General features: G+C 38.0%; 1 protein-coding gene across 2 annotated transcripts in view; it reads right to left on the reverse strand.

The window, feature by feature from the left end:
- Positions 1-3,998: 3,998 nt before the first annotated feature.
- ATP6V1H (ATPase H+ transporting V1 subunit H) overlaps positions 3,999-24,634 on the reverse strand; it is a 39,622-nt gene continuing 18,986 nt past the window's right edge. For both annotated transcript variants that reach the window (XM_084306957.1, XM_084306958.1), the window contains exons 9-14: positions 24,269-24,461; positions 21,271-21,449; positions 20,399-20,524; positions 18,777-18,878; positions 14,205-14,318; positions 3,999-4,844 (exon numbers count right to left, since the gene is read on the reverse strand). In XM_084306957.1, coding sequence (XP_084163083.1) covers positions 4,784-4,844; positions 14,205-14,318; positions 18,777-18,878; positions 20,399-20,524; positions 21,271-21,449; positions 24,269-24,461 — 775 coding nt within the window. In that variant the 3' untranslated portion in view covers positions 3,999-4,783. The remainder of the gene's footprint in view (positions 4,845-14,204; positions 14,319-18,776; positions 18,879-20,398; positions 20,525-21,270; positions 21,450-24,268; positions 24,462-24,634) is intronic.

Below are 24,634 nucleotides of genomic sequence, written 5' to 3' on the forward strand. Positions count from 1 at the left end.
GAAAAAAAAAAAAAAAAACATTTCTAAGAACTATTTTTCTACATGGTATTTATGTCAAATTTTTTTCACCTTTTTGATGACTAATGTATTTGTACGCATCTACAATCCAACTATTAGCTGTGATCCCCACAGTGGCAGGCTCATTATCTGAAGCTGTATTTTAGCCAACTGAACATGATAGAATAGGCTTGTTTTGCACCACTTTCTTTTCATTTAAATTATCTAAAGAACAATGACCTTCAAGTCTGCAACTTGATTACATTCTCCTACCACAAAAGGATCTGATACCATGGTAGTTCTGGAATTTCTGAATCAATAGGTTATAACTGTCATTGCCACAATCAGCTACCTGTTTTTTTTGCCCATTTTATGGCTGGGCCAGATGTAAAGTAGCTTATGACTGCATTCAAAAAGATATTTAATTTTTAAGCTTTGTCTCTACATAGAATCCAGACAAGGCATACTAACTGAAGAGCCTTGAAAACAAAAAAAGTCATATCATGAATATGCACAGAAAGACACCGAGATGACTCATGAAAATGTAATTGTTCTTTGCTGCAGATTTAGTTTTCTTACAGACACAAATTTTACACTTCTGGGAAAATCTGTGATATTATCAGACTGAAAAAGAAAAAATATGTTCCTACTGCCAACATTTATATAAAGGGCTTTTAAAAAAGGAGTTGTTTCCTCCAATAAAAATTAGGTTCTTAAGGCACAGAAATTTTCTTGGGTAAAACCAAAGAACAGAAACAGAAAGAAGGCACAGCACAACAGTTAGACATTATTCCTTTTCTGTTATTATGCTCCTTACTGTACAGTAACCTAGCTTTAAAGTAGCAGTAAGGCCCAGGGGCAGGTCATGAAAAATATTCTTACATACGTTAACTGCTTTTAGCATGTTTTTCATGTTCAGCTGCTCCTTCAGCAGAAATTAAAGCTTTTGGATAGAGATGAGTCAAGAGAACAACTTCAGACCCTTTGTAATTTACTGGGCTAAAACTTGCATGGAAAATTCACTGAAAGAGAGTATTTTCCCAGCAGGTCCAAGTAGTACAAACTGAAAAACTTAATTTGTTCATGCACAAAGATATTTTTACCATTCTGATAAGCTATTAAAGAGGTTCAGTGCAGCAGGGTCCACCTAGGGCCCAGGCAGTCCACCTCCTGCTCAGCCCTGGTTTGGTTCAGTGTGGGAAAGCAGTGCACACTGGCCACGACCAAGACCTGGTTTCCTCTTCATCCAACTGCAGGCTTGTAAGAACCGTAAAAATGTACTAAGCATATCATTAAAGCATTTTCTTAGCTTACTTCCAGAAGGCAGTACTGTTCTTCCTCATGCTTCCTTTCTATCTCTTCTGCTTTGATTTATGACAGGTTTAAATTCCTTTTATGATTACTGTGTACTGCAAATTCACTCATTTATTTCCACTTACGATTTCAGACCCGGAGTCCAAAAGTTTAGAGAAAATCATTTAAGCAAATGTATCATGAAAAGCAAAAGAAACCTCAAATGAAGAAAATTTAAAGTCTGCTTATAAAGATTTCAGAGGTGCAGTTACTTTCATTATAGGAAAATTAAACTCCTGGAATCAAAGTGAGAGTGCAAACAAATTTAGGAAAAAAGAGTATTCATAAACAGATGTATTACCCTAATTTAGAGGAAGGTAATTTTAACTCTTTGCTTTATGAGCAAGGTAGTCACCTGGTCTGTGACAGATGACCTCCAAGTAATCTCTAAACCTTCATGTCACCAGAGTGATAGAAAGAAAGTGCTGGCACACATTTCTCTTCCCAACACCAAGCTCTACCCATGCTGTCATCACAGGGCCCTGAAGTGTTCAATCTGCCACCATGGCATCCGCCCATATTCCACATGCCAGATTTTGGGAGAATGTGACTGAGCAACTTAAGTGAGCAAACAGGTGAGCAGTAAAAACAGTGCTCAGAATTAAGAGCTACAGCTAATCAGAACTTTTCAGACTAAACACTGACATAGCAGAAAGCTTTATGAATTAGTTGAGATTCAGTGAATGTTTTTGGTCAAGTCCCCCAATTTCCACATTTAAAAGCTACAGGACAGCTCCACCACAACCGCTCTCTCACTCCCACTCCTCAGAGGGAAAGGGGGAGAAAATACGATGGAAAGGGCTCAAGGGTTGAGATTAGGGCAGGGAGATCACTCAGCAATTATCATCACAGGCAAAATGATTTACCATAGGGAGATTAATGTAATTTATTGCCTATCATTAGCAGACTAGAGCAGTGAGGAAACTAAAAGCAAAGTAGAGCCCTCCTGCGTGGGCTCCTCTCCACGGGCTGCAGCTCTGGCCCGGGGCCTGCTCCTGCGGGGGCTTCTCCATGGGCCGCAGCCTCCTCCAGGCCACATCCACCTGCTCCACCGGGGGCTCCTCCAACCACAGGGGGGCTGCAGCGTGGAGATCTGCTCCATGTGGGACCCATGGGCTGCAGGGGGACAGCCTGCTCCACCAGGGGCCTCTCCACAGGCCACAGGGGAACTGCTGCTGTGTGCCTGGAGCACCTCCTGTCCTCCTGCTGCACTGACCTTGGGGGCTGCAGGGCTGCTTCACACTCCTCTCTCTCCCAGCTGTTGTTGCACAGCAGTCTTCCCTCCCCTTCCTTAAACCTGCTCTCCCCAAGGCCCAACCAGCATCTCTCCCTGGCTCAGCTCTGGCTAGCAGCAGACAACTTTTGGAGCTGGCTCTGCTCTGACACAGGGCAGCTGCTCTGCTTAGAGGTAACTCCTGCGGGCCCCTACTATCAAACCCTTGCTATGTATACTCAGTACAACAGTAGACAAGCATAACATTTGGACGTTTGTGGACAATCCCACTGAAACCCAAGTTTCCTACCAAACAGTCCTTCTGTATTCTCTTTAGACAAGAAAACACCAAAGACTTCTGGTTTTGCAGACCTGGATATACCTCCCCCTTAGTGCTCCATCACCCTGGGCCCAACATTACAGCTGTAAGCATAGGACCAACCTTTTACAGCATCTTCAAAGTTTGTCTTGGGCTATACTTACACCAACAAGCAGGGTGACCCAAGAGTCTCATTTGTGAAGCAGTGCCAATTGCCTTAAGCCAGTCTTCACTCTGCATGCATTTCAAAGGGCTTTATTTCAAACAAATTCTTACCTGGTTCAGTGGACTGAACTCTTGCCAAGTAACCAAGGTACGTGACGTGCATCCTGCAGCTGAATCAAAGAATTTGTGTACCAACAGCAACGTGTGATGCAAATCCAAGTGTGAAATCAGGGAGGACTGATTTACTTTAAGACCACTCAACTGACCCAAGACACAAATGGCTGTGTCTGTACGCATGCATCCTTACTCTGCCAACAGCTTCCCAGGTCACCAGCATCTCTCATGACTGTAGGAACATTCACCATCAAGGTAAGATCCACCTAGATAACCCTCACTCTTACTCAAATCAATTCATATCCATTCAAGCCTTATTATTCTATTTTTATGATAACCACAATATCAATGCCTACTTCATACGTGCATAAGCAAGCAGTCATGAATTTACATAATCCAATTTTAATCCATGAAATTGGAAATTGTCATCCATAAGCCCACTCTCTCTCCTTTGCAACAGTGGTCAAACTTTAGTTGCGTACAATGAAAACCCAAAAAGCCAAAGAAGTTCCCCCAGTTTGTTTTTGGCTTGACAAAATATCCTAAGCTTTCTCAGAGACTTGCACCACACATGAAATTAAGTCACATTCTCTCATCACTTTCCCTTCTAAAAAGTGAAGCACAAGAATATGCTTGGTGTTGCAAGCACCTGTAGCCATGCTCATGTGTGTGCAACAAAGCTTTTCATATGCAAAATCCTATATAATCCTTAATCCATTGATGTTTACAGGTGATATCAGGTGCTATAAAATACAGAAAAACGTGATAGCCAAGTAACTTGAGTTAATGTAAATGGAATACAACGGATTTTAGAATGACACCAAAACCACAGCGTTTACAAGTATCTTTAATAATCAACAGAAACACTCCATCAAATTCTGAGTTCACCTATTACTGCACTTTTGTTATTAAAATGAAAAATCATTTAATCTTTGATCTGCAATTTTAACACTGCTATTATTCAGCTCCACTAATAACCTTAAGTATCACTTCTTATTAGAGGAGTCTTCTCCCTGCCCTCCCACCTTGTCCCCTTCTTGTGTACCAGTTTTAAAATATAGTCTCAAAAGAGAGAAGTCTACCCAAAACTGCTCCCATACATTTCTTTTATTTACAGTATTAACATTGTTTTGAGAGTTGGTATGTATTCCAGTACTGATAGTCAACAGTTCTCAGGCACTGCCTACAGAACACCAAGTCAAAGCTTTATTAATTTCTCTGGAGATACACAAGTGGATTTATCTTTGCTTTTCCTGTTAAGTGACAAGACTGATAACCCACTAAGAAAACAGAACATTTTTTCTAGGTTGTGACATGGAATGAAAATCCTTTAGTAGCATTCTTTATTATTAGAATAAATACATAAAACAAATGCAATATATTAGCCACATTTTTTTTCAGATACATTCAGAATATAACAGGAAGAGATAATAGGCATATTTGTCAGAACTAGCTGAACAAATTTTTACTAAGCCAAAAAACACTGAAGGAAAGTTGGAAAGCTTATGCACTAGCAGCAGGCAAAGACAATGAGATTTGTTTCCTTGGACAATTAATTTAACAATTAAAAGACAAACATATTCTAGTTAGAAGCAGGAACTGCAATGCACTGATGGAAGTGTTTAGCTCCGTGCAGTGGCCGTTTGAGGTTGTTCTGACTGCAGTTGCTTTCCAAGGTATTCCCTGAAATACAAAAAAAATAAGTTGAGAAACATTCTAGAGAACAGGGAGGTGGATGGTGGTGGGAATTACAAAGAGGGAAAAGATTTTTACATTTAGAGCTGTTCTTTCAAATAGAGTCTACTATCATTTGACAGTCACTGGAGCTACTATGACAGTACCCAAGCTTTAGGTATCCAACATCTAATCTTATGAAAATAAGGTATGAATTGAACATCAGCAAAACTCTGGAAAAAAAGAGCCCTCCTGTAACATTCACGAGTCCTGCTAACTGGTACAGAACACCCATGAAGTCCACAGATTTTTCTTGCTGAATATACTTTTTAAATAATTTGCCACAGTCTCTAATTAGTGTATCTCCTTCATGTGTTCACACAGACGTTTTACAAGTAATACTTTGTCAGTTTAACCCATAAATTGTCGTTTTAACCCATATGCTAGCAAAGTCTTCCTATAGCTAAAGAGGCACTTAGGAAATTTAATTTCACGTTGGAAGAAATAAAAGGTATTAAAAGTCAACACTGCTGTATATGAACAGGTCCTTTGAATTTTTTTTCCCCATTTGTTCTGAAGTCTACCTAGGCAGTTATTTTGTATCTGTCCTCTCAACAATCGAATAAACACCAAAGTGTCTTAGCATTAGCCTTAGCAACAATATCAAAATTCTACAGAAAACTGCACAATTCTGAGTCTTCTCATCTTTCGCTGTCTCCAACAAAAGCAGCTCAACACTTCACAGAAGCACAAGGAAGTTAGAAAAGGTCTTTAACAGTAGGTGGGTTGAAATTCGTTTTCTATAATAAGCATTAGTAATTGCACTGCTGTACCAGTTGAAAGAGAGGTCTCCAAATCTGTGGAATCTAGGCATTTTTCCACTTGCCAATCACACACTTTGAACCACAGTTTTCCTCACTAAACAGCTGTTTCAACCTATACAAGTTAAGCATTAGAAGCAAAGGAATGATGTTCAGAATTGAGTTTAGAAAATAATTAACTCAGAAGTATGCACTCCTGCTTTAAAAAAAATCTTTTTCCAAAAGAAAAAAATCAGTTCTTATTGCCCATTCCAAAAAATTGCTTTTTCAGTTTAGCGTCTTGTTGATCTGCAATTCCCTATGCATAACAATTTCTATTGCAGAATAAAATTTAGCAACACACCTGTATCACCCAACAGCATTTCTGTTTTAAAGCTAAAAACAGCTAGAAAAGCAAAATTCCTATAAAATACAATACTAGCTTCACACTCTACAAGCAATAATAGTAACATTTGCATGCGGAGCCACACTTGATGTTTTAGCACCTTCCTTCACAGCTTTATCAGGTGTTCCTGCAGGATTGCTGTATTTTAAGGCTAGCACTCAATAGAAATACTTTTGATCGTAATAAATAGGTTATCAGCCTCAAAGCAGAGGCTCCTGATGGCAAAGAAGGAAACAAACTGCTCTCTTATGGTTTGGCAGGACCCAAAATTATACAACCAAAATACATTTGACAGCCATCCAAAACCACAGCCAGCAAGTATGGAATCACTTCCAAAATCATCAAATCTCCTTCTGCTCTTTCTTTCATTCATGCCTACATGCATGTACCAGTTTTATTTCTTCTCACATCCAAGCCTTGAAAGCAACTAATGCTTGCATGTAGATCTGCTCGCAGCACCACAAGCCTGCCAAGTTATTTATTCTTAAAGCACACATGAACCACTTTGAACATGAATTTCCAAGGTAATTATTTAGAAGTAGGTATTTAGAAGTAGGAAAATCAATCAAGCTAACAATCCTTAGCAGTACAAATTGCAAAGCTTACACCAGTTCAGAAGCATACTCAAGACATAGTAAAATCCAGCCACAGTGCACTGTACTCAGCAAAAATGGCTTTTGAGAAGGCAGAGCAGAAGAATGTTTTATGAGCACTCACTAACATAATCAACCTCCACCTGCTGTTGTTAGAAGTACCAGTTAATCTTCAGTTTATCGCTTCCAAAGTATGTTTTATTGCTTAACCTAGGACCTTTCATCACCTCCCACACATCTTCCACTAAAACTCAAGCTTCAGCAGCCCCCTGTTCTCCCTCCGTTAAAATAGATACTGAAATACATGAAGATTTAAGTGTGTGCATGTGTATTTTTTTCCACACATGGGTATTTCATCACATCATGAGATTAAGCATCACTGTAAGCTTCAGTCTTCACACAAGCTGGGCACAAGCGTCCATCATTATGCTCTTACAGATCAAATGTTTAAGATTTGACTTATCCTGCATTTATCCTCAGTTAAATTTTAAAATACAAAATGGGATTTCAGAGCTACTGTTCACACCACAGAATTAAAGTTACCTTTAAGAACACAAGCATTCCAAACACTGCACTGGAAGATCGCATAGAGATGAAAGATGAATAGACCTTGTCAGCAAGGTAACTTCACAAAATATTTAAAGAAGCATCTGACACAGATTAGGGCTGCACACTACAGTGGAAAGTTACAAGGAATTGAAGTGATTTTTGAAATAAGATATACCCATGAATTGGACCACTTCTCCCTATCTTAAACATACTGTTATTCCTTCCTTTCCTTCACAGCTGCAGGAAAAGCCCAACTTTATTTTTTTTTTTTTTTTTAAAGCATCACAGTCTTTTGCAAGCACATCAAGTTTCTAAGATGGTTATGCTCAGAAGCAAAAGTATGACAGATGAACACGGCAACTACTGGTACAGGTTTGTGCCTGCCTGATCAGCTCGTTCTATAGGCTACGTACATGTAGTCCTACTAACATCTGAGATCACCAGCTTTTGGGACCCACATACCCATAGTCTTGCATTGCTTGGGTCTTACAAGTTATTGTATGTTTCCCTTCTAATCAGGTCAAGCGGATCTTTCTTAAAGAACACACATTGAGTGATTTGCTGAAGATACACAAAACTCAAAGAACAAAGCTGTGGAAAAAAGAGTAAAAACACTGCCAAAATACAAATTCAGTCAATAGTTCTTCCCACTGGAGGGCTGCCTTTTGTCTCAAGTAAGCGCTGCATTATAGCATAAAACACTACACACCTGTCAGAATAGTAAACATTTTCACAATGCACACATGATTTTTCTTTTGAATCATTTAAGGAGATGAAGGGAAATTAAATTCTGCATCCTGGTAATCCAGTAGTACTGAACATGTTTATGTATCACGCTTTATTCCTTAACTGCTGTCCAGAAAGTGAAGGAAAGCTCCTGTGCATTTAATGGTGCTTCAAGTACCTGGAAAATTCTGCCCTTTTCCACATGAAGCAGACTTACCAGTAAGCACATCACTTCAGTACACTCCCCACGCTGGGGCTGCCGAGTATCTACAGAGTTCGCTTCTCATGTATTGAGGGTACCTTGCAGCAGTTCCTCTGAACTAACTCTGAATCAGCACTAGAAACCACCCAACAGAACAAGCAGGCAATTCATCCTCCAGCCAGCATTAATAACCAAGATGTAAAATTAATTGAGCAAAAAGGCCCAAGCACCTCAGAGATTTAAATTTGCAAGTTTAGCACTTTGGAACAACAAGTTCTACTCTTTTTCAGTTTTCATCACACTGGAGCAGAAAGACCTTTACAAAGCATACGAAGCCAATCTAGACAACCTTGCAGTTACAGATAACTGCATTCAAACATGAAACAATCAATTCAACTTACAAGAGCACAAAATATTACCTCTGCACTGTAGAAGCATGTCCAAACATGCAAGTTAAGTATATCACTTTGTAGTGACTCAAAAGTCCTCAATAACTCAACTAAAGCTCAGACCAACAAAAATTGAAACTCCACATTTATCCCTCCTTGAAGTGAGGTGTAAGTATATTCCATATTAACCCTTTAATTTACACTAGAGAACCAAGTCCTTATACATTAGCAATTTCCCCTTTTTCAGACCTCATCTTTAAACACAGGTTTTCTAAGGTATCCTAAATGCTTTTTCCAACATGAAAAGGAAAACAGGAGTATACAAGAATTTCTTGCATCTCAAACACTTGTTCTAATTTGTTCCTTAATTCAGTTATGCTCATTTAATTGGTTCTGTTTGCATACAAGAGACACGAACACGCTGGAGCCGAGATACACTTAAACGTTAAGCAATTGCAACAAATGCTGAAAGGTCATTTGGGAGAAGGCACAAGGAACTGAGCCAACTAGTAAACCAGCAAATCCACCAAGTATGGGGTAAGGAGATAACCACAAACAGGCACAAGACTCTGAGAATTTTATACTAATTCTCAGGTTCAGCAAAACCATTGTCAACAACAAATAATTTATGATAGGAAATTTTTAAGACACAGACCAGATTTCCAGAGGTCACATGCCAAAAGGAACAAGCTTTGCAGTTTAAGTAGTATTCCTTCTAGGGTTATATTCCAATTTCCAGTCCAGTTTAGTCTTTAAAGGAACACTAATCAGAAACAAAACCACCAGAAAATTACTTTTTTGGTGACATCTTTCCCTGTTATTCAGCATAGCACATGAAATTATTTCTTTGAAAAATAAAAAGCAAACTGAGCAGGATGGTCGATATTTGTAAAATATTTTCAGAGTTTCTACTGATGTGGAACAAATATCAAAGTGTGTTTTATAAATGGTGCAAATCTCATGAGAGGAAATATAATCATAAACTGCAAGGTCCTGGAGAGCACATGCACAATACAAACCAGTCTCTAACTATACTGAATGAACCTTTACAAAGACACATTTACATCCAAATGAAAAGATGGAGCACTCATGCTAAATATAAAGTATGCCTATAATTAATTGGATTTTTGCTTAATTTGTCTCACTCTACCTGGCAACCATGCTCTTCAAAAACTATTAATCTTTAATCAGAGAATCTTCTCAATAATAGTTAACTACCTGAAAAGTTTGAGAAGAAATGCCATTGATAATGAAGGCCAAAGAAGATAAATATGTTTTGGATTTAAGTCTACTGTGTTAAGCATTATATGTCTGAGTGCTTGGAGAAACAACAAGGGGCAAACTTCATGGCTGCCAGTTAACTATCATCACATCTGCACTTGCTACCAGGAGCAAGTAAGGTACAGAAGCTATCTCAGGGGTTGCATTGGCTTTGGAGAAAGAAATTTATGCCTAAGAGAAGAATAATGACATGCTGCGTGTTCAGCGCAGGCTCCAGAACAACAGCTTCTAAATATACCATACTGCAAATTCTAGGCAGTTTCAGATTTTTTTTTTATTACTGTCTCTCTGCACACCTAGTCATTTTAAAAGATGAGAAGCAAGTAATTTTGTCTGGGATGTGCACTCTGAAAATAGCACATGAATCTGTTGCATATTCAAAGCTTACCTGAATGTGTTGCTTCCTTCAGTACGCCATTTGTTAATTTTATTTCCAGTACCATACTTGATTGTGCAGAGTATGAGAACAGAGGATGCTGAACAATGGGAGTTCGGATGTGTCACTGATGCACATTGATGCCTATTCATTGAATCACATTTTATTTGAAAAGCCTTTTCATTTGAAAGAGGTTTCTAGCTCAGAGCCCACACAGGTAAAAGGTCCCTGGGTAGACCAGGCATCACACCTGAGCTCAGAGATGCAATCCCTCACTAGCAGCAGCTCACTAAGGCAGGAGTAGAAAGGTGCAGCACAGTTCAGTGCTTTATTCAACGGGAGCGATCGCCGAAGATGCTACCAGTTCAGCCATTACCTTGACTCAGCCAGAGGAAAAACAAGCTTGCAGCCAGATTCACCGTGATTTTAGCACTTGTATGAAAAGTGAAGAAAATTTCACCTATAGGGGTTAAGCTACCACATTTTACTTCAAACTTGCATGAACAAAGAGCACAAGTGGCACATCTCAGCTCGCTGACAATAGGCCAGTTCCTCCCTTGTCATAACAAGTACACCCAGGCAACCTCCACTTGTCAGCCCTCCACCCTCCTTTCTACAGCAGTAGAGCACTCATCTTAGCACACAATCTGTAAAGTTGGGAAAATAAGTCATCTAGGTTGGAAGGGACCTTCAGGATCATCGAGTCCAACTGTTCAAGTGTTATGCTGTGAGGGACATAGTTCGTACGTAGGGATATATGTAAGTCCTGTCACTTTAGAACTTCACTTGGTACTTTTTTATTCTGAATCACAAAAACATCACTCCAGCAATAGGTTCCACAAACCAGTTCCTATTACTAAAATGGTCAAGTTGGGCATTGCCTCTGAACATCATCAAGAACAGAGATGCTCCTCACACACAGAGGAGGCACAAATGGAACAGGACAGCAGAAAAACCCACAGTTATTCCCACTCCAAACTCCCTCATCTGCCGATAACAGGCTTTCATCAGCAGCAGTGTCAGGACTACGCACACAGTTAAGTGAAATTAAAGCACAGAACAAGTTATCATTTAAAAATATTTAGCAACGCTAAAAGAAACCTTCACTACCTGCTTCCTCAAATGCATGACCATTTAACATGCAAACGTAACCAGAATATTTCACCTGAATTTACCTCAGAGAAACTGACAGCAGTTGCTGCCTTTGCCAAGGAAGTTTTGCCATTAAGCAGAATGCCTGACAGGCTGATTTCTTCCCCATTTATCCCTGACTTAAAATCCCCTAAGGAAAAGCCAGCTGAGCAGCCTGTAATGAACTATTCAAATTACTTAGAAGTTAATTGTCTCCAAGTTGAGGTATTAGCAGCCTAATGATACAGCTGTGTTCTAAGCAGGATGCCACTTCAGCTGCTTCATGACACTCCCACACTCAGGTACAAGCCTTTATTTTCTTGTCCTTCTCTATTAGGCTCCAGATCTAGGAAGAACCACACTGCTGCTGTCATGCACGCATCACAAACAGTAATGCAGGGCTGTACTGCAGAAATTAAATTCAAGGAAAAACAATTGCCTCAAGTGAAATAACTGGAACGCCAAAACATATGGAAGCAAGGTGAAAAATGCTTATTTCCCCACCTCTGAAGAGCAAGGTAAGCAAACTTTGACAGTGCTAGTTAATCCATATTATGCCAAAACGAAGCTAAACAAGCAGGCACTCCAACTGCACTATGCAGCATTTAAACACTCCAAAACTAAGTTCTCTCTCCTCCCCAAACAAGCTATGAAACTGAAGAGCTCCCAATTCATATCAAAAGCCAAACCTATACCAAGACAAATTTATCCTCCTACATCCAAACAATGCGTCATTTCTCTAGCACAAACTAATATAATTGCCAAAGTGTTCTCCTTATAATGGATGAGCCAAGGACAAATCACTCCCAGAGACTCTTTCCAACAAGCATTAAAAAATTCCCTTGAGAGGTGACAATACAAATCTGAAAATGGCGCTAACAAATTTTCTATTGACACCTCTGGAGATCTGAAATGAGATTTAACTGCAATCCCTCATTCTCAAGTCTAAAGGTTCACAAGCTGGGAAAGAAAATCAAGGGAGGGATGTATTCACACCATAAAAGAGCCAAGACTAACCCAGAATAGCAGATTTTATATATTCAAAATTAGTACACGAGTTGAAATTGAGAAAAGCCAGGCTAGGCATCCAGGAAAACTTCCATTGTCGATGAGATACATGCTGGAGAAAGACCAAAGATTAATATTTTGATTACCAGATTTTCAAGGCATCAGAACACACAGCAATTAAGACCCTGTAGAAGACAAATTCAGTAGCCAGCCCTTCCATGTTGTGATCTCTATATAGCAGTGGACAATTTATGATACTAGGAATGTTTCAAATATGTCAAAGCAGCATGAAGTAAGAAAAAAATACTGCTAAAAACAGCCACGCACGGTAGAGTGCAATACATTGCACTGCCCTCAGATTAGGTTGCACAACACCACACCTCATCCCCATCTCCACACACTCAGAAATTGAATGTTATTTACCAAAGTCATGCTTACAGGCAGAGAACATTCACTCTGGATTTGTTGTAGTACATGATTTAAATGTTTAGGTGTTTCTCTGTTACAGAAGGCTGCCCATAGTATGAAAGGAAGAAGCAGGACAACATGAATTTTATAATATGCATGAGTTAGAAAACCAAATACTTCAAAAAATGGAGGAGACAAGCACTGTTTTATAGAAGATATTTTTCAGGCAAAGGGGTCAGGAGGCTTCTGTCATCCTTGATAGCCTGTCTTCTACAGAAAGTAGGTCACAATGAACCTTACAGAACATACTTGGGAAAATTCCTGCCCCTTACCACTTTGACACTGTGTTATCATCACTAATCAGCATTTAAAAAAAAAAAACACAAGAACATCCAATAGAATTTATAGGTAATTCCAACAACCAGTCTTTTAGAATTAAAATGGTTAAGTTCAAAATTAAAATGGATGCTTCTATCTTCACATCTGTGTTCTAATGTATGCTGCACTTCACATCTGTGTTCTAATTCTTCCACACAGAACAGGACCTTTATAGGTGAGGCACTTGAGAGGCGGTGTGACCCACCAGCAAGTTCTGTGGCAGAACACTCCAAGACTTGAAGATTTGTGGAGCTTTATTAGGAAACTAGTTGACAAACAATGAAATGAAAAGCCTCACTTCAAATGCTATTCTAGGCAAATGATGAAAGAGAAACTGCTGAGTGGTTTTCAACTTCAACTAACCAGCCAGCCCAAAAGCCTTTGTATGCCATGGGCTCAAGAAAAACTGCACTTACGTCCCTTAAAATGGAAACAGAAAAATACCAGTGTAAAGAGGCAGAAGAGATCAGAGCAAAGAACAACAGTGCAAGAGAACAGTCAAGCAAGTACTTCGCAAAACAACTGTTACTTAAATATTTGAAATACCAATTCTTATAACCGCATCAGCCAAGACTAGTAAGTTTGTCAGGATGCCTATGGACATTCTTATTTTCAAGACTTTATAGTTTTGCAAGCCTGAATTGCAGCTCGTATTAAGCATTAAGCAGTTCAACTAAGTCCAGAATTTCACTAAACCAAATTACTTATTACTTTGGTCCCATAAGGTCAAGCTACAACATTCAATGGCAGTAAAAACATATGGAGAATGTAGCTAAGATCCTACACATCAGCATCACAGACAAGGATTATTGGGTCTTACTCCTGACTCCATACAGGACCACCCAAAAATCAAACCAGATGTCATGGACTGTTGTCTAAATGCTTCCTGAACTTCAGCAGGCTTGGTGGCTTGACCACTTCCCTGGGGAGCCTGTTCCAGTGCCCAACCACCCTTCTTGGTGACGAACCTTTTCCTAACTATCCACATCACTCTATCATTTAACAAGTGTAGTTTCATCATATTGAAGTGTTATTCCCACTCACCACCCTTAAAGAAATTGGTTTTCATTTCTCTTTATAGCCCAACATCTGTTAGCAGTATATTAAACAAGCCTCACATACCAGTTGTGAACCATCAGCTTCTGCACAGCCAGTAGCGCATTGTAACGAACTTGTTGGTCCTCGTGGTGCATGTGGTTCATTACTAGCTGTTTACCACCAAGTTGTTCAATCACTCTGAAAGACAGAAGAGCAAGTTTTTTCACATTACTTCAGCTTCTGGGTAGCAATGCTATCCAACATTTTCATGTTCAAGGCATTAAAACTTGAAGTAACATACTATTATTTTATTACAAGTATTTACTTCCTAACATATACATCTTATTTGACATGTTACCAATGCAGATCTCTCACACTACCTACTGAAAACATTTTTTGGAGAATCCACAACATCAGAACAGGAGTTTGCTACCCACTACCATAAATTTTGGAATAAAGCAATCATCAAGCAGGGAGCCCTTTTCACAGGAAGGGTGAAAACTTTACGCAGCTTGCTAAAGAACTCAGTATTGCCTTGAGAAGGTTGGCAGGGTACAGCACTATCGAGTATTATTTAGGGGAAGGTAGCATCCTCTATTAATTGATGACATCCAGGTGACCCCCTTTGTTTAATAATAAATCTCTAATCCAGTCCAGCACTGCTTACTGTGCTAGGTATATCAATACCTAAAGATCAAGCCTAATCTTCTTGGCAGTTATCAACAAACTGGTACTGCTCACAGGGCTTTTTGCCACTCAAGCTATACTGTATCGAGCCACAGTAATTCTTGTACAAGATGCTGAACTGGCTGCTAACAGTTACAATTTCCAAGAAAAAAACAGTTTAAGCTGCATCTCTTACCACAGATTTCATAGTTGTCAGCCAGACCTTAATATCTATGCCAAATCCCATACAAAAAGCTGATGAAGCCTTGCGTCATGTCACGAATAAATTGCTTCATAAATAAGCTGGATGGCAACATACTTAATCCTATAAAAGGTTGCATCCAGATGATATTACACGCAGAATTCTAGTCTTTCATAATAGTTTGGAGAAAATTTGCAAGGAATGTGTAAACTGATTACTCACCAAGTTGTACAGTGTTGTTTTGTTTTGTTTAAAAAAAAAAATTGGTTCTCCTACTTATCACTGAGTAGTTAAATATGATTTCTCTGTTAAGAGGCTATCAACAGCATTACTCAACTCAATGCTACCCTGATATTCTAATCTTGCATTAGCTGCCTATTTTTTTTTATTTTTTATTTTTGCAAATTAACACATTACTACTGCATAACACACCATGTTTTTGTAAACTACAAACAAGTATAAAGACAAAGCAGAGATGAAAAAAAACTTATTTCATAACTCAGACAAAAACCATCCTGGAAACCCCAGGGAATATTATTTCCCAAAAGCATTAAAACAAGGGTGTTTCATACAAGAAGCACAGATTGAGAAAAGTGCAGTTGCTTTAAGCCAGAAAATCCTCACCAAGAATTCTCTAAGTTATTAGTAACAAGATGAATTCATCAAACCTTTACTCCTGACTTTGGGTTTCTCACATTTCTATCAAGTTAAACCTAAAACCACTGTACACAAATACAAGACTATGAAATAAAATGAAGACCCTTTTCCTCATCACAAGACTGACTTGAACACTGAATTTCCAGAAAGTTAAAGAAGGTAAAAGGGGCACAAAACTCAAAGCCTTCCTTTTGCAAGGAGCATGCAAGAATCAAATGGAAAGGTCAAATTTGACCTACAATCAAATTGAAGTATTTTAGATGACAGGACAACCCCTGACTTTATGGCTGAGAACATGAAGAGCCCAAGAATGGTGTCACTGCCCTTACACAACACTTCCTAATTGTACAAATCACTTCCCAGCTACATGTTTTAGTCTGAAAGGTAAGCAACTAATGAGGAAGGTTCATAGTAAAGCTTATTGCTTCAATTGCTTCAAGTTCCAAAGCTGCTTAACACTTTTTTTTTTTTTACCTGCTCAAAAACTTTAAGTTCTTTTCCCTCCCCTCAATTTCTAGCCATTTTAGAGTAAAATACAGCTCAGTTGGCCAGTTACAATCTTTGTACATCTTCTGCAGACTCTTCCCAACAACAACAGTGCAGTACAAGACAGGGGCAATTCAAACAAGTTTTCTGGATGCTGAAGAGAGATTTTAATATAGCATATTAAAGGGAGAAGGGGAAAAAAGATAATGAGAACAGATTAGACTATTAAAACAAAATATATTAATTTGAAACATACAGTACATATCTAAAAGCAGACTAAAGTGAAAAATGGAAAGCAACCAACCTGTCCCTGAACCACGAGCTAAGGAATTGAAAAGCTTGGAGGTGACAATCTTAGACATGAGAAGAAATTTTGGAGTTGAGGTGATTGTAAACAAGCCATATGCAAACTGTAGAGGAGACTGATGTTTGATCTGTGCTTATTTTAATGACAAACACTAATTACATACTTTATTTCTGCTGTTATATTCTCAGCAAATGCATATTACTGACTTATCAGAAGCCCCCAGTGCTTAGTGGCCTTAAGAGTCTGCACTATGATGAACAATTTTAAAGGCAAGTTAAAATTATGTAAGCTGACATCATTAGAGAACAGTCATACAAAAAATGTAGCATTTGACTTAAAAGATATTTTCTTTTGTCAGACAAAGAGGAAGGTTGGTGACCTTTTAACTCCTGAGTCTCTGCTGCACGTAGCTGGTAAACTCAGAAAGTTTCAGGATTTAATCAACCACTTCAACATTCAAAGGCTTAAAGAGGATCCATTTAGAAGACAGGGATAAACACTTACAAGAAAAATTTACTTAAGATATTTGAATTCTCTCTTCTAAACCATTGAAAAGCATCCATTCTCCCAGTGAGTCACACAATAAAAGTGTGAAATGTCAACCAAGCACGGGAGCAGTAAATAGCTATATACCGAATACCACTGTGCTAAGGAATGGACTTTTCAATAAGAACTGACACACAGTCCTTTGGTATTTTAAGCTTTTAGCCCTAAAACTGTTTAACTGGAACTCGTTGGATTCCGATGGAATTCCTTAAAAGAAACAGGCATTTTAGTTTGCCCTTCAGAACACAAACCTAAATAATCCAGGTCTGCATGTAGAAAACAGTTGAAGTATTAGAAAATGATAAAAGAACATGGGTTAGAATGGTAGTAAGGACACTTGTCATTTCCAGTGTTCACTCCTTTTGAAGGAGGATACAGTTGTGAATAGGTTTACCAGCCTGGGAGGAAGGTAGCATAGCAGCTGAGCAGAGCTGAGGTCCCACCAGAAGTACATTTTCCCAACCAGAAGCAGAGAAATACAGGTCCTGTTCATCCACTCATTTGACTTCATAGCTTCAGTCCAGCAACTGTACAGCTGTACTAGACCAAGCATTACACTACACTTGAGTATGCATGCAAGCTGCTTAAGGATTATGCAGCTATCTAATAAAATTATTTCAGACAAAGGACAGCTTGAAACAGGAATATTCAGTACTAATCCTTCAGCTTTGCCTCCTTGCAGGCAGCAATATGTTTCCACCTTAGAAAATATATTGCCTCCACTCCAACATCACTTGTCATAAATCTCTTCTGGAAGACACAGGAGCTAATCAGCAAATACACAGCACTTCTCAGTGTAAGTGGAATACTGAACACCTGATTTTTTTTCTTAGTAGACACAGTTAACTTGTTCCAATAATCTAAAAATACTTTCAGTTCAAATTGCTTATACAAAGTCTGTGAGTACTTGAGCAAGTCTTTCTAGCATATGGCATCAAGTTGCAGTCTGGTGTTCATGATGCTGCTAATGTCAAGATAGCAGTCTACACAAGAAACGTTCACGCCATTTCCAACAAGCTCAGAAAACCATGCCATCCTCCCTGTTAAACCCTATGCAGAAACCAAAACCTGACAGCTTCATTGCTAGAGAAATTAAGTCACATGTCACCTTGGTGACTGATGAGCATGATTTCTGCAAAACTGAAAGGCCCCTTTCTGTTTCAGCAGTCTCTCTTCATTAGAGATGCAATTATTCAGCAAGTAATTTCTTAGCTCAGAGTTAAGCAAAGCAAATACAGTAGTGTCTGTATATTTTGACTAGAATTCAGGTTTACAATAAATTAACATTTTCAATTAAAATTTATACTTATATAGCCACAAGATGACACAGTAAAAATAATGCGAAAACTGAGTCTGTGCTAACGCCACTGAAGTTACAATGCCAATTGTTTGTGACAAAAATCTTCTTGATGGTTTTAAGTCACAAAATAGACTTAATCCTTGTGGAAATAACCCATCACTATTCTAAGTCCAATATGTATAGTCCAATAATTACCATGTTGCTTTTGCCCTCAGTAACTAAACAGCTGTTCTTATTTCTTCCCATGCATATCTGCTGCTTTAGTCTGAAAAACTTAAGATTGCTTTAGACATAGGAAAACGCAGACTAGGTCTTTGACTTCATATATTCTAGCATCCCTTAACAGTGGAGAAAACTTATCTGTAAACACCTTCCCAATGAATTACCTTAGTCATCACCTGCAATCCCTATGTAACATTTTAATATAAATTAGAAAAAAATCAGGTGAAGTGTATAGTAGCCAAGTGTTAAGCATATTGGCCTTTTTCTTACCGTTTCCCACGGGGATAGTGTCGTACATATTCTCCCACATCATGAGCAGCTACAGCCAGCACTTGTGGGTCATCAGAAACCTCCAGAAGTTTTGTCAGGATCCTAGAAAACAAACAAGTCCCAGGGTTTTTTTTGTTTGTTTGTTTTTGTTGCTTTTGTGTTTTTTTTTTTCCTCCCCTCAAACTGATAAACTGAAATAATCAAGCTGGCAAACAAAAACAACACTACAAGTCACGCAAACAGTAAAGCAGAACTTTTTTCAAATATGTCATTGCATTTAAAACAATAGAGACTTGGCTTTCATTAACAGAATTATTACAAGTATTTACTAAATTCCAAACAAGTCCAGCATCACTCGCTTAAGAAGTCAGTCATAGTTGACGGCAGAAAGAACAGTGAGTTCAACAGTAAGTTGAAGTATATTAGAGTTAGAAAAAGAGTAACATGGTAGATAAAGGAAAATAAAGTGACAGGGCTTGAAGCGAAAAGAGAATTGTTTGTCAAATGCCTTACAACATAAGAGAAATTCTTAGATACAAGAATCTCTCCACATTTTTGTTTTTGCTGTTGTGTTGTTTGTTTTTGTTTTTTGTTTTTTTGAAGGAACTATTGTAGATCACTGTCTTTGTGTTAGTACAAGTACGATATATCTAGCTAAACTGTCCCAAAATCTGGAGAGAAGAACAGAGCAAAGTATTTCCTGTAGTAACTGCAATACTAAATCTCAACATTATATTCATGTTGCAGTTGGCAGCAGCTATTTTATTTTTTTTGTCTGCAATACTAAATATTTAAGAACATGCCCTCAAAGTGACTTATCAGACTGGGCTTGATGAAGTCTCAGTGCAGACTAAAATGCACCTAAATTTCAGACTCGGTACATTCACTGTCTTCCAACATCATGCATATTTCACTTGACGTCCTGCCTGCTGTTAGGTCTTGCACTCATTAGTGAACACCAAACAGAAAGATCACCACATACTATCAGTTAATGACAACAAAATTAGACAACTAACAGCTCCCACAGAAGTTTAAAACCCAGACACCTTTTGAGTACATGCTTCCAGAAGTCAGCAAATAAGTCCTTGACCGCAATAAGAATAAACTTAAGCTTCAGCTTCACTTCATCTAACAAACTTACACCAAACTGTGTCCCAAGTAAAAACAGACTGTATATATCTCAGTAACACTGATTTTCCATGAAATAGTACCACTACTTTCGACTCCCAACTACTCAAGAGAAAAGCTCATTGCTCATATCAATGACAAGACAAAACACAATTACAATTAGCATAATTAAAAATGTTTTTAACATGTCTATTATTATAGCTGTTTTTCAAGTGCAGGCATTAAAAGATTCAACTGTACACATCTGCAGCTGGGTTAAGCTAGAGATATTCCCTCTATCATCAATACATTTTGACCAGTAGAAGCAAGTAAATAATTCAGCTTTTGGAAAAAATTAGAAAAAGTACTAAGTAAGGACCATCCATTCTAACAACAGAAAGATGCTCTGACTTGCATCTCATTCTACACATTCACACAAATAAAGCATTAAATACAGGCTCAGTTCAATATTGAAAATATTAAAGATTGATATAATTCAAGACTTGAAAACCTACTTGAGTAGTTCATAGTTCTTTTCATTTAATCTTACAGCGTTCTCCCGCCAAAACTTTTCAGACTTGTGCACAGGACTCCACTCCAGCCTTCCCGACTTGAGCTCGGAACTGTACTCATCGAAGGAGCTGCAGAACAAAAGACCTGAATGAAATACTGGCTATGTTGCCACAAATAGAGTCTGAACCATACACCAAAGCCTGTGCCTAGCAAGACAGAGCTGGAGCACAATTTGTTATGATACATTTAACACAATTGGAAGACTGCTGTCATCAGCGCATGAGAACTGCTCCCTGTCTCAGAGTTCAGATGAAAAATACAAAAAGGCATGAAAGGTAAGAGAAAAATGCCCTCCATCCACTCCAAAACAGGAATCCTGAAGAAAAAACACGTAACACTACACTTTTGGGAATCTGTCATCTGTTTTGCATGGTTTCTGCTTTAACTTCCCTAATCAAGGATCCTGGTCCTTATCTTTCATAGAATCAAACTTTTGATAGCAACTACAACACAGTTCAATTTACACACAAGAGCAAAAGTTAGGTAAGCACTAGCAAAAACTTGAGTTAGCCTGGACAGCAAGATGTATGCTAATTAGTTTTTAGCTTAGATTAGAACTCCTATAAACCTATTGTTGTCACATAATTATCAGTTAAGAAGATTATATATCCAGAAGTGAAAATTTATTTTCTATTCAGCCAGCATATACTCATTTCGAATAGGAAACTTTTATAGATAGAGAATGTACGGAGATTCTTATTATCAGCTATCATTTAAGTATCATAATTCCATATATTATACAGCTTTAAAGTAAAAAGGTTTTACCAACATTCATATAATTACACTTTTTGAGAAGTTCATACTTAAAACATACCTGAGGTCTTGCACGCTCTCACCAAGCTTGTCCAGTAGAAACTTGATATCTTCACTTATGTCTTCATCATCATATTTCTGCTGATCCAAATTCTCTAGCTGCTTTAAGACTTTACACTGAATCATGGCAAGAGCATACTCTTGGCGAGTTTCTCTCTCAGTCGATTTCTCCAGCAAATTCTAGAAAAACAAAAGGTTGTTTTTTGTTTTTAAGGACAGACTGTTTTGACCGACTAGTACCATTGAGAAATTCTTATTGGAACAATTTATTTTAATAAGTGACCATTAGGCAGAATTGAGCAATTCCTGAAATAACGTCTCCAAAGAAGTACGAGTTTACCAAACAATAGCTGCTTTACACCTACATTTAGCGGTGTCACCTAGGGCAGACACTGCTACACAGGAGTATTCACATGCGTCACTGTAGCAGACCAAGAGGAATTTTAAACAAAAAAAATTGGGCTCTAGCTTGCAAAAGCAAAGTAATGCAACCATGCAAGATGAAAAGCACAAATAACACTGCATTCAAGTCTGGGTTACTCAGACTCTTTTCCTCCTAGATGGTATGCTACCTTAAATATAAAAAAGTATTAATTACCTGTTTTTTTTTTTCATTTTCCATGTTAAATAGGGCTGACTAGAAAGACTATTCAAAGAAAAAAGGGCACACTTAAATACCCCAAATCCCAGAAACTCTACCATGAACAATTGGTTTTATCTGGAATTATCGTTTTAGCTTTGGGTGCAACATCGGTACAGAGCATGAAAGCCTTTTTAAGAAAAAAAAGTCATCTTTCTATCTAAAAAGCTAGCATCTGGATTAGATCAGCTTCTTTTGAAATTGGGAACATTCTATGTATTTTTATTCAAAGAGATGCTTATTGGTAAGACTGGAATTAGAAGCACAGAATATAATAGTCAAGTTCCAATGTCATTTATTCATTACGTTTCTACTCAATCAGCTTCAAATTACGTTGTTCAGAGCTAGCCACCTACATTTTCCACGAGATAAATTCCATGTAAAAGATGCTGTCCTTAGCAAACAGAAGGTGTGTCCATATAAATAAGCCTTAACACCTACCAGAAATAAGCTATGCAACCACACAGAAGAAATTAGGCTGCATCACTAGTTATATCACAGAACCCCTATACTTAAGTTATTAGTAAGGTAGAACACTGCAAAGAACTACTAAAATTTGCCTATTGAAAGTAAGTCGTATTACTGCTTTTAAAGTTAATTGTATGTGGCCATTAATGTGTGGAAAAAGATGCATTTCTATTTCAGCAAGAGAAGGTAATTTACACAAAGTAATGCAAAATTACCTACTTAGAGTTGTAAGTGCTAACAAAAGAACAAATCATGGACCTTGAACTTAAATTTTGTCTTTTAAGGAGCAGGTATATAAAGTTTCCACAGAGATATATAGACAGCTACTCCAAATACTATTACATAACTCACACCAAAGAGCAGTATTCAAGCTTTTTATAGTGAAAGGATGTATTAGGAAAATACAAACATATGACTAAGGAGAATGGATCACTGAACTATTCACTGATAAGTTTCACAGTACAAAATGAGTCACAGCTACGAGAGGGGCATAAAATGCAATGAAATCAAGGAAATACAGAAAACAAGGAAAAAATTTTAATAGGTAAACAGAGAAACTAAATGATATAATATAGACAGTTGCTTTACAGATAAAAATATAATTACATACTTCATATAACTAACTTACCAAAGAGGTAAACCAGAACAACTTAGAAGTCAGACAGTAAAGAAAATGTACTCAAGTCGTTAAGCCTCATGCCAAGCCTTTGGCAGGACAGCAGGCATGATTTGGAGAATTCTCAAGCCTACTTCTTTATACAGATCACGCCCATGACCCCCAAAACTAATACTGCAACCTCTCACACAGAAAAAGGTCTATTTTGCCTCCACTACCTATTTTAACTTTGCTTCAGAATTCACAGTTCTAACGTCTAATTTCTAATCTGTATTTCCTGGCAGCCAGTTTAAAACCTCATGCTCATGCTACCACTTATCTTCAGTGTTGGGAAAAAGAAAACAGCCAATTTTCCCTGAAGCCTGTAACAGAACCATCTTATTCTTTCTCAGCCTTTATTTATTAAAAAAGCTTCTCTTGATTTTTGTCTTGTCTTGCAAAACACACTAACCCTAAGAACTAGAAGTTTTTTCTCCTGTTTATAACTTCAAGAATTGGAAGAAGTTGAAAATGAACTGCTGAGCCCCTCAATTTTATTATTTTTTTTTTGGAAGTTGTCTTGCTGTAGCTCCCTGCCTAATCCTAGCGTCAAGGCCCTAAAGCACACTAGAACATCTAAAGAGATGAATACAGTAAGAATAGTCCAACTGGATACCTCACATCACTGACCTCCTTTAATAGGATAAAAATCATGTTCTTATAATCTGCCTCATCCAGTTTTTCAAGTGACAGATGCTTTTGGTTAGAGAGACCATTTAAGTCATAGATTGAGCACCTTCACACAGCTAGTTACAGCTGATCAGCAAGTCAGTAAGCAACAACTACCCTCTCCTCGTCCAAATTTGTCTTCAACAAATCCTCATTCATCTTGACAGAGTAACCAAGACAAGGGTTTTGGACTAGGAGATAGAATTCAAGTCAAAGAGCTACCTGATTAAAATATATTAAAATATATTAATTTTAATTGCTTCATAAGGCAGAAATGTATCAGATATTAATGAACTCCAGTCTTTTAGACTAGGACCAGCAGAAAAAAGTATCTTGAACTCAAGTAGCCTGCACTAAGAAAATTTTTATCGATCTCATTTTAGGAGACTGAACAATAGTCATTATCCACAGCAGCATGTCTACTACCCATGGCAAAACTCAGCTCACACAAAAAGGGACAATTAAGCTTTCATTCCAGGATACCTAATGCCTAACAGAAACAGCTGTGCATCAGCAGCATCTAACATCTGCTCACCTGAGAGAAGATTGCAGTCCAAAGACACTTACCCGAAATGCTGCAAGGATGATTCTAGTCACTTTCTCTTTGACTGACTCCTGAAGAATATCCGACAGCACTGGAACAATATTATACCGGCGGAGATATTCACACATTTGAGGGCTAAACGCCAACAGCCACACGCAGAAAATCATCTGATACTGGAGCTGGAAGCCACATTTGTTGCTCAAGACTCCCATGATACTGAAAAATTAACAGAAGAGTAATTTGATTTTAAATTAACTGCATACACTGTATTGTTCTGCACAGAAACGTGAAAATAAATGTCTAACAGGAACTTATTGGAAAGAGCTGCTGAGATGAGTATGCAACCCACTTCACAGTATCCTGCACCAGTATTTATCATTGCATGAGCA

Source organism: Netta rufina (genome assembly GCF_964035555.1).
Source record: "Netta rufina genome assembly, chromosome: 2".
In the NCBI taxonomy this organism is placed as follows: domain Eukaryota; kingdom Metazoa; phylum Chordata; class Aves; order Anseriformes; family Anatidae; genus Netta; species Netta rufina.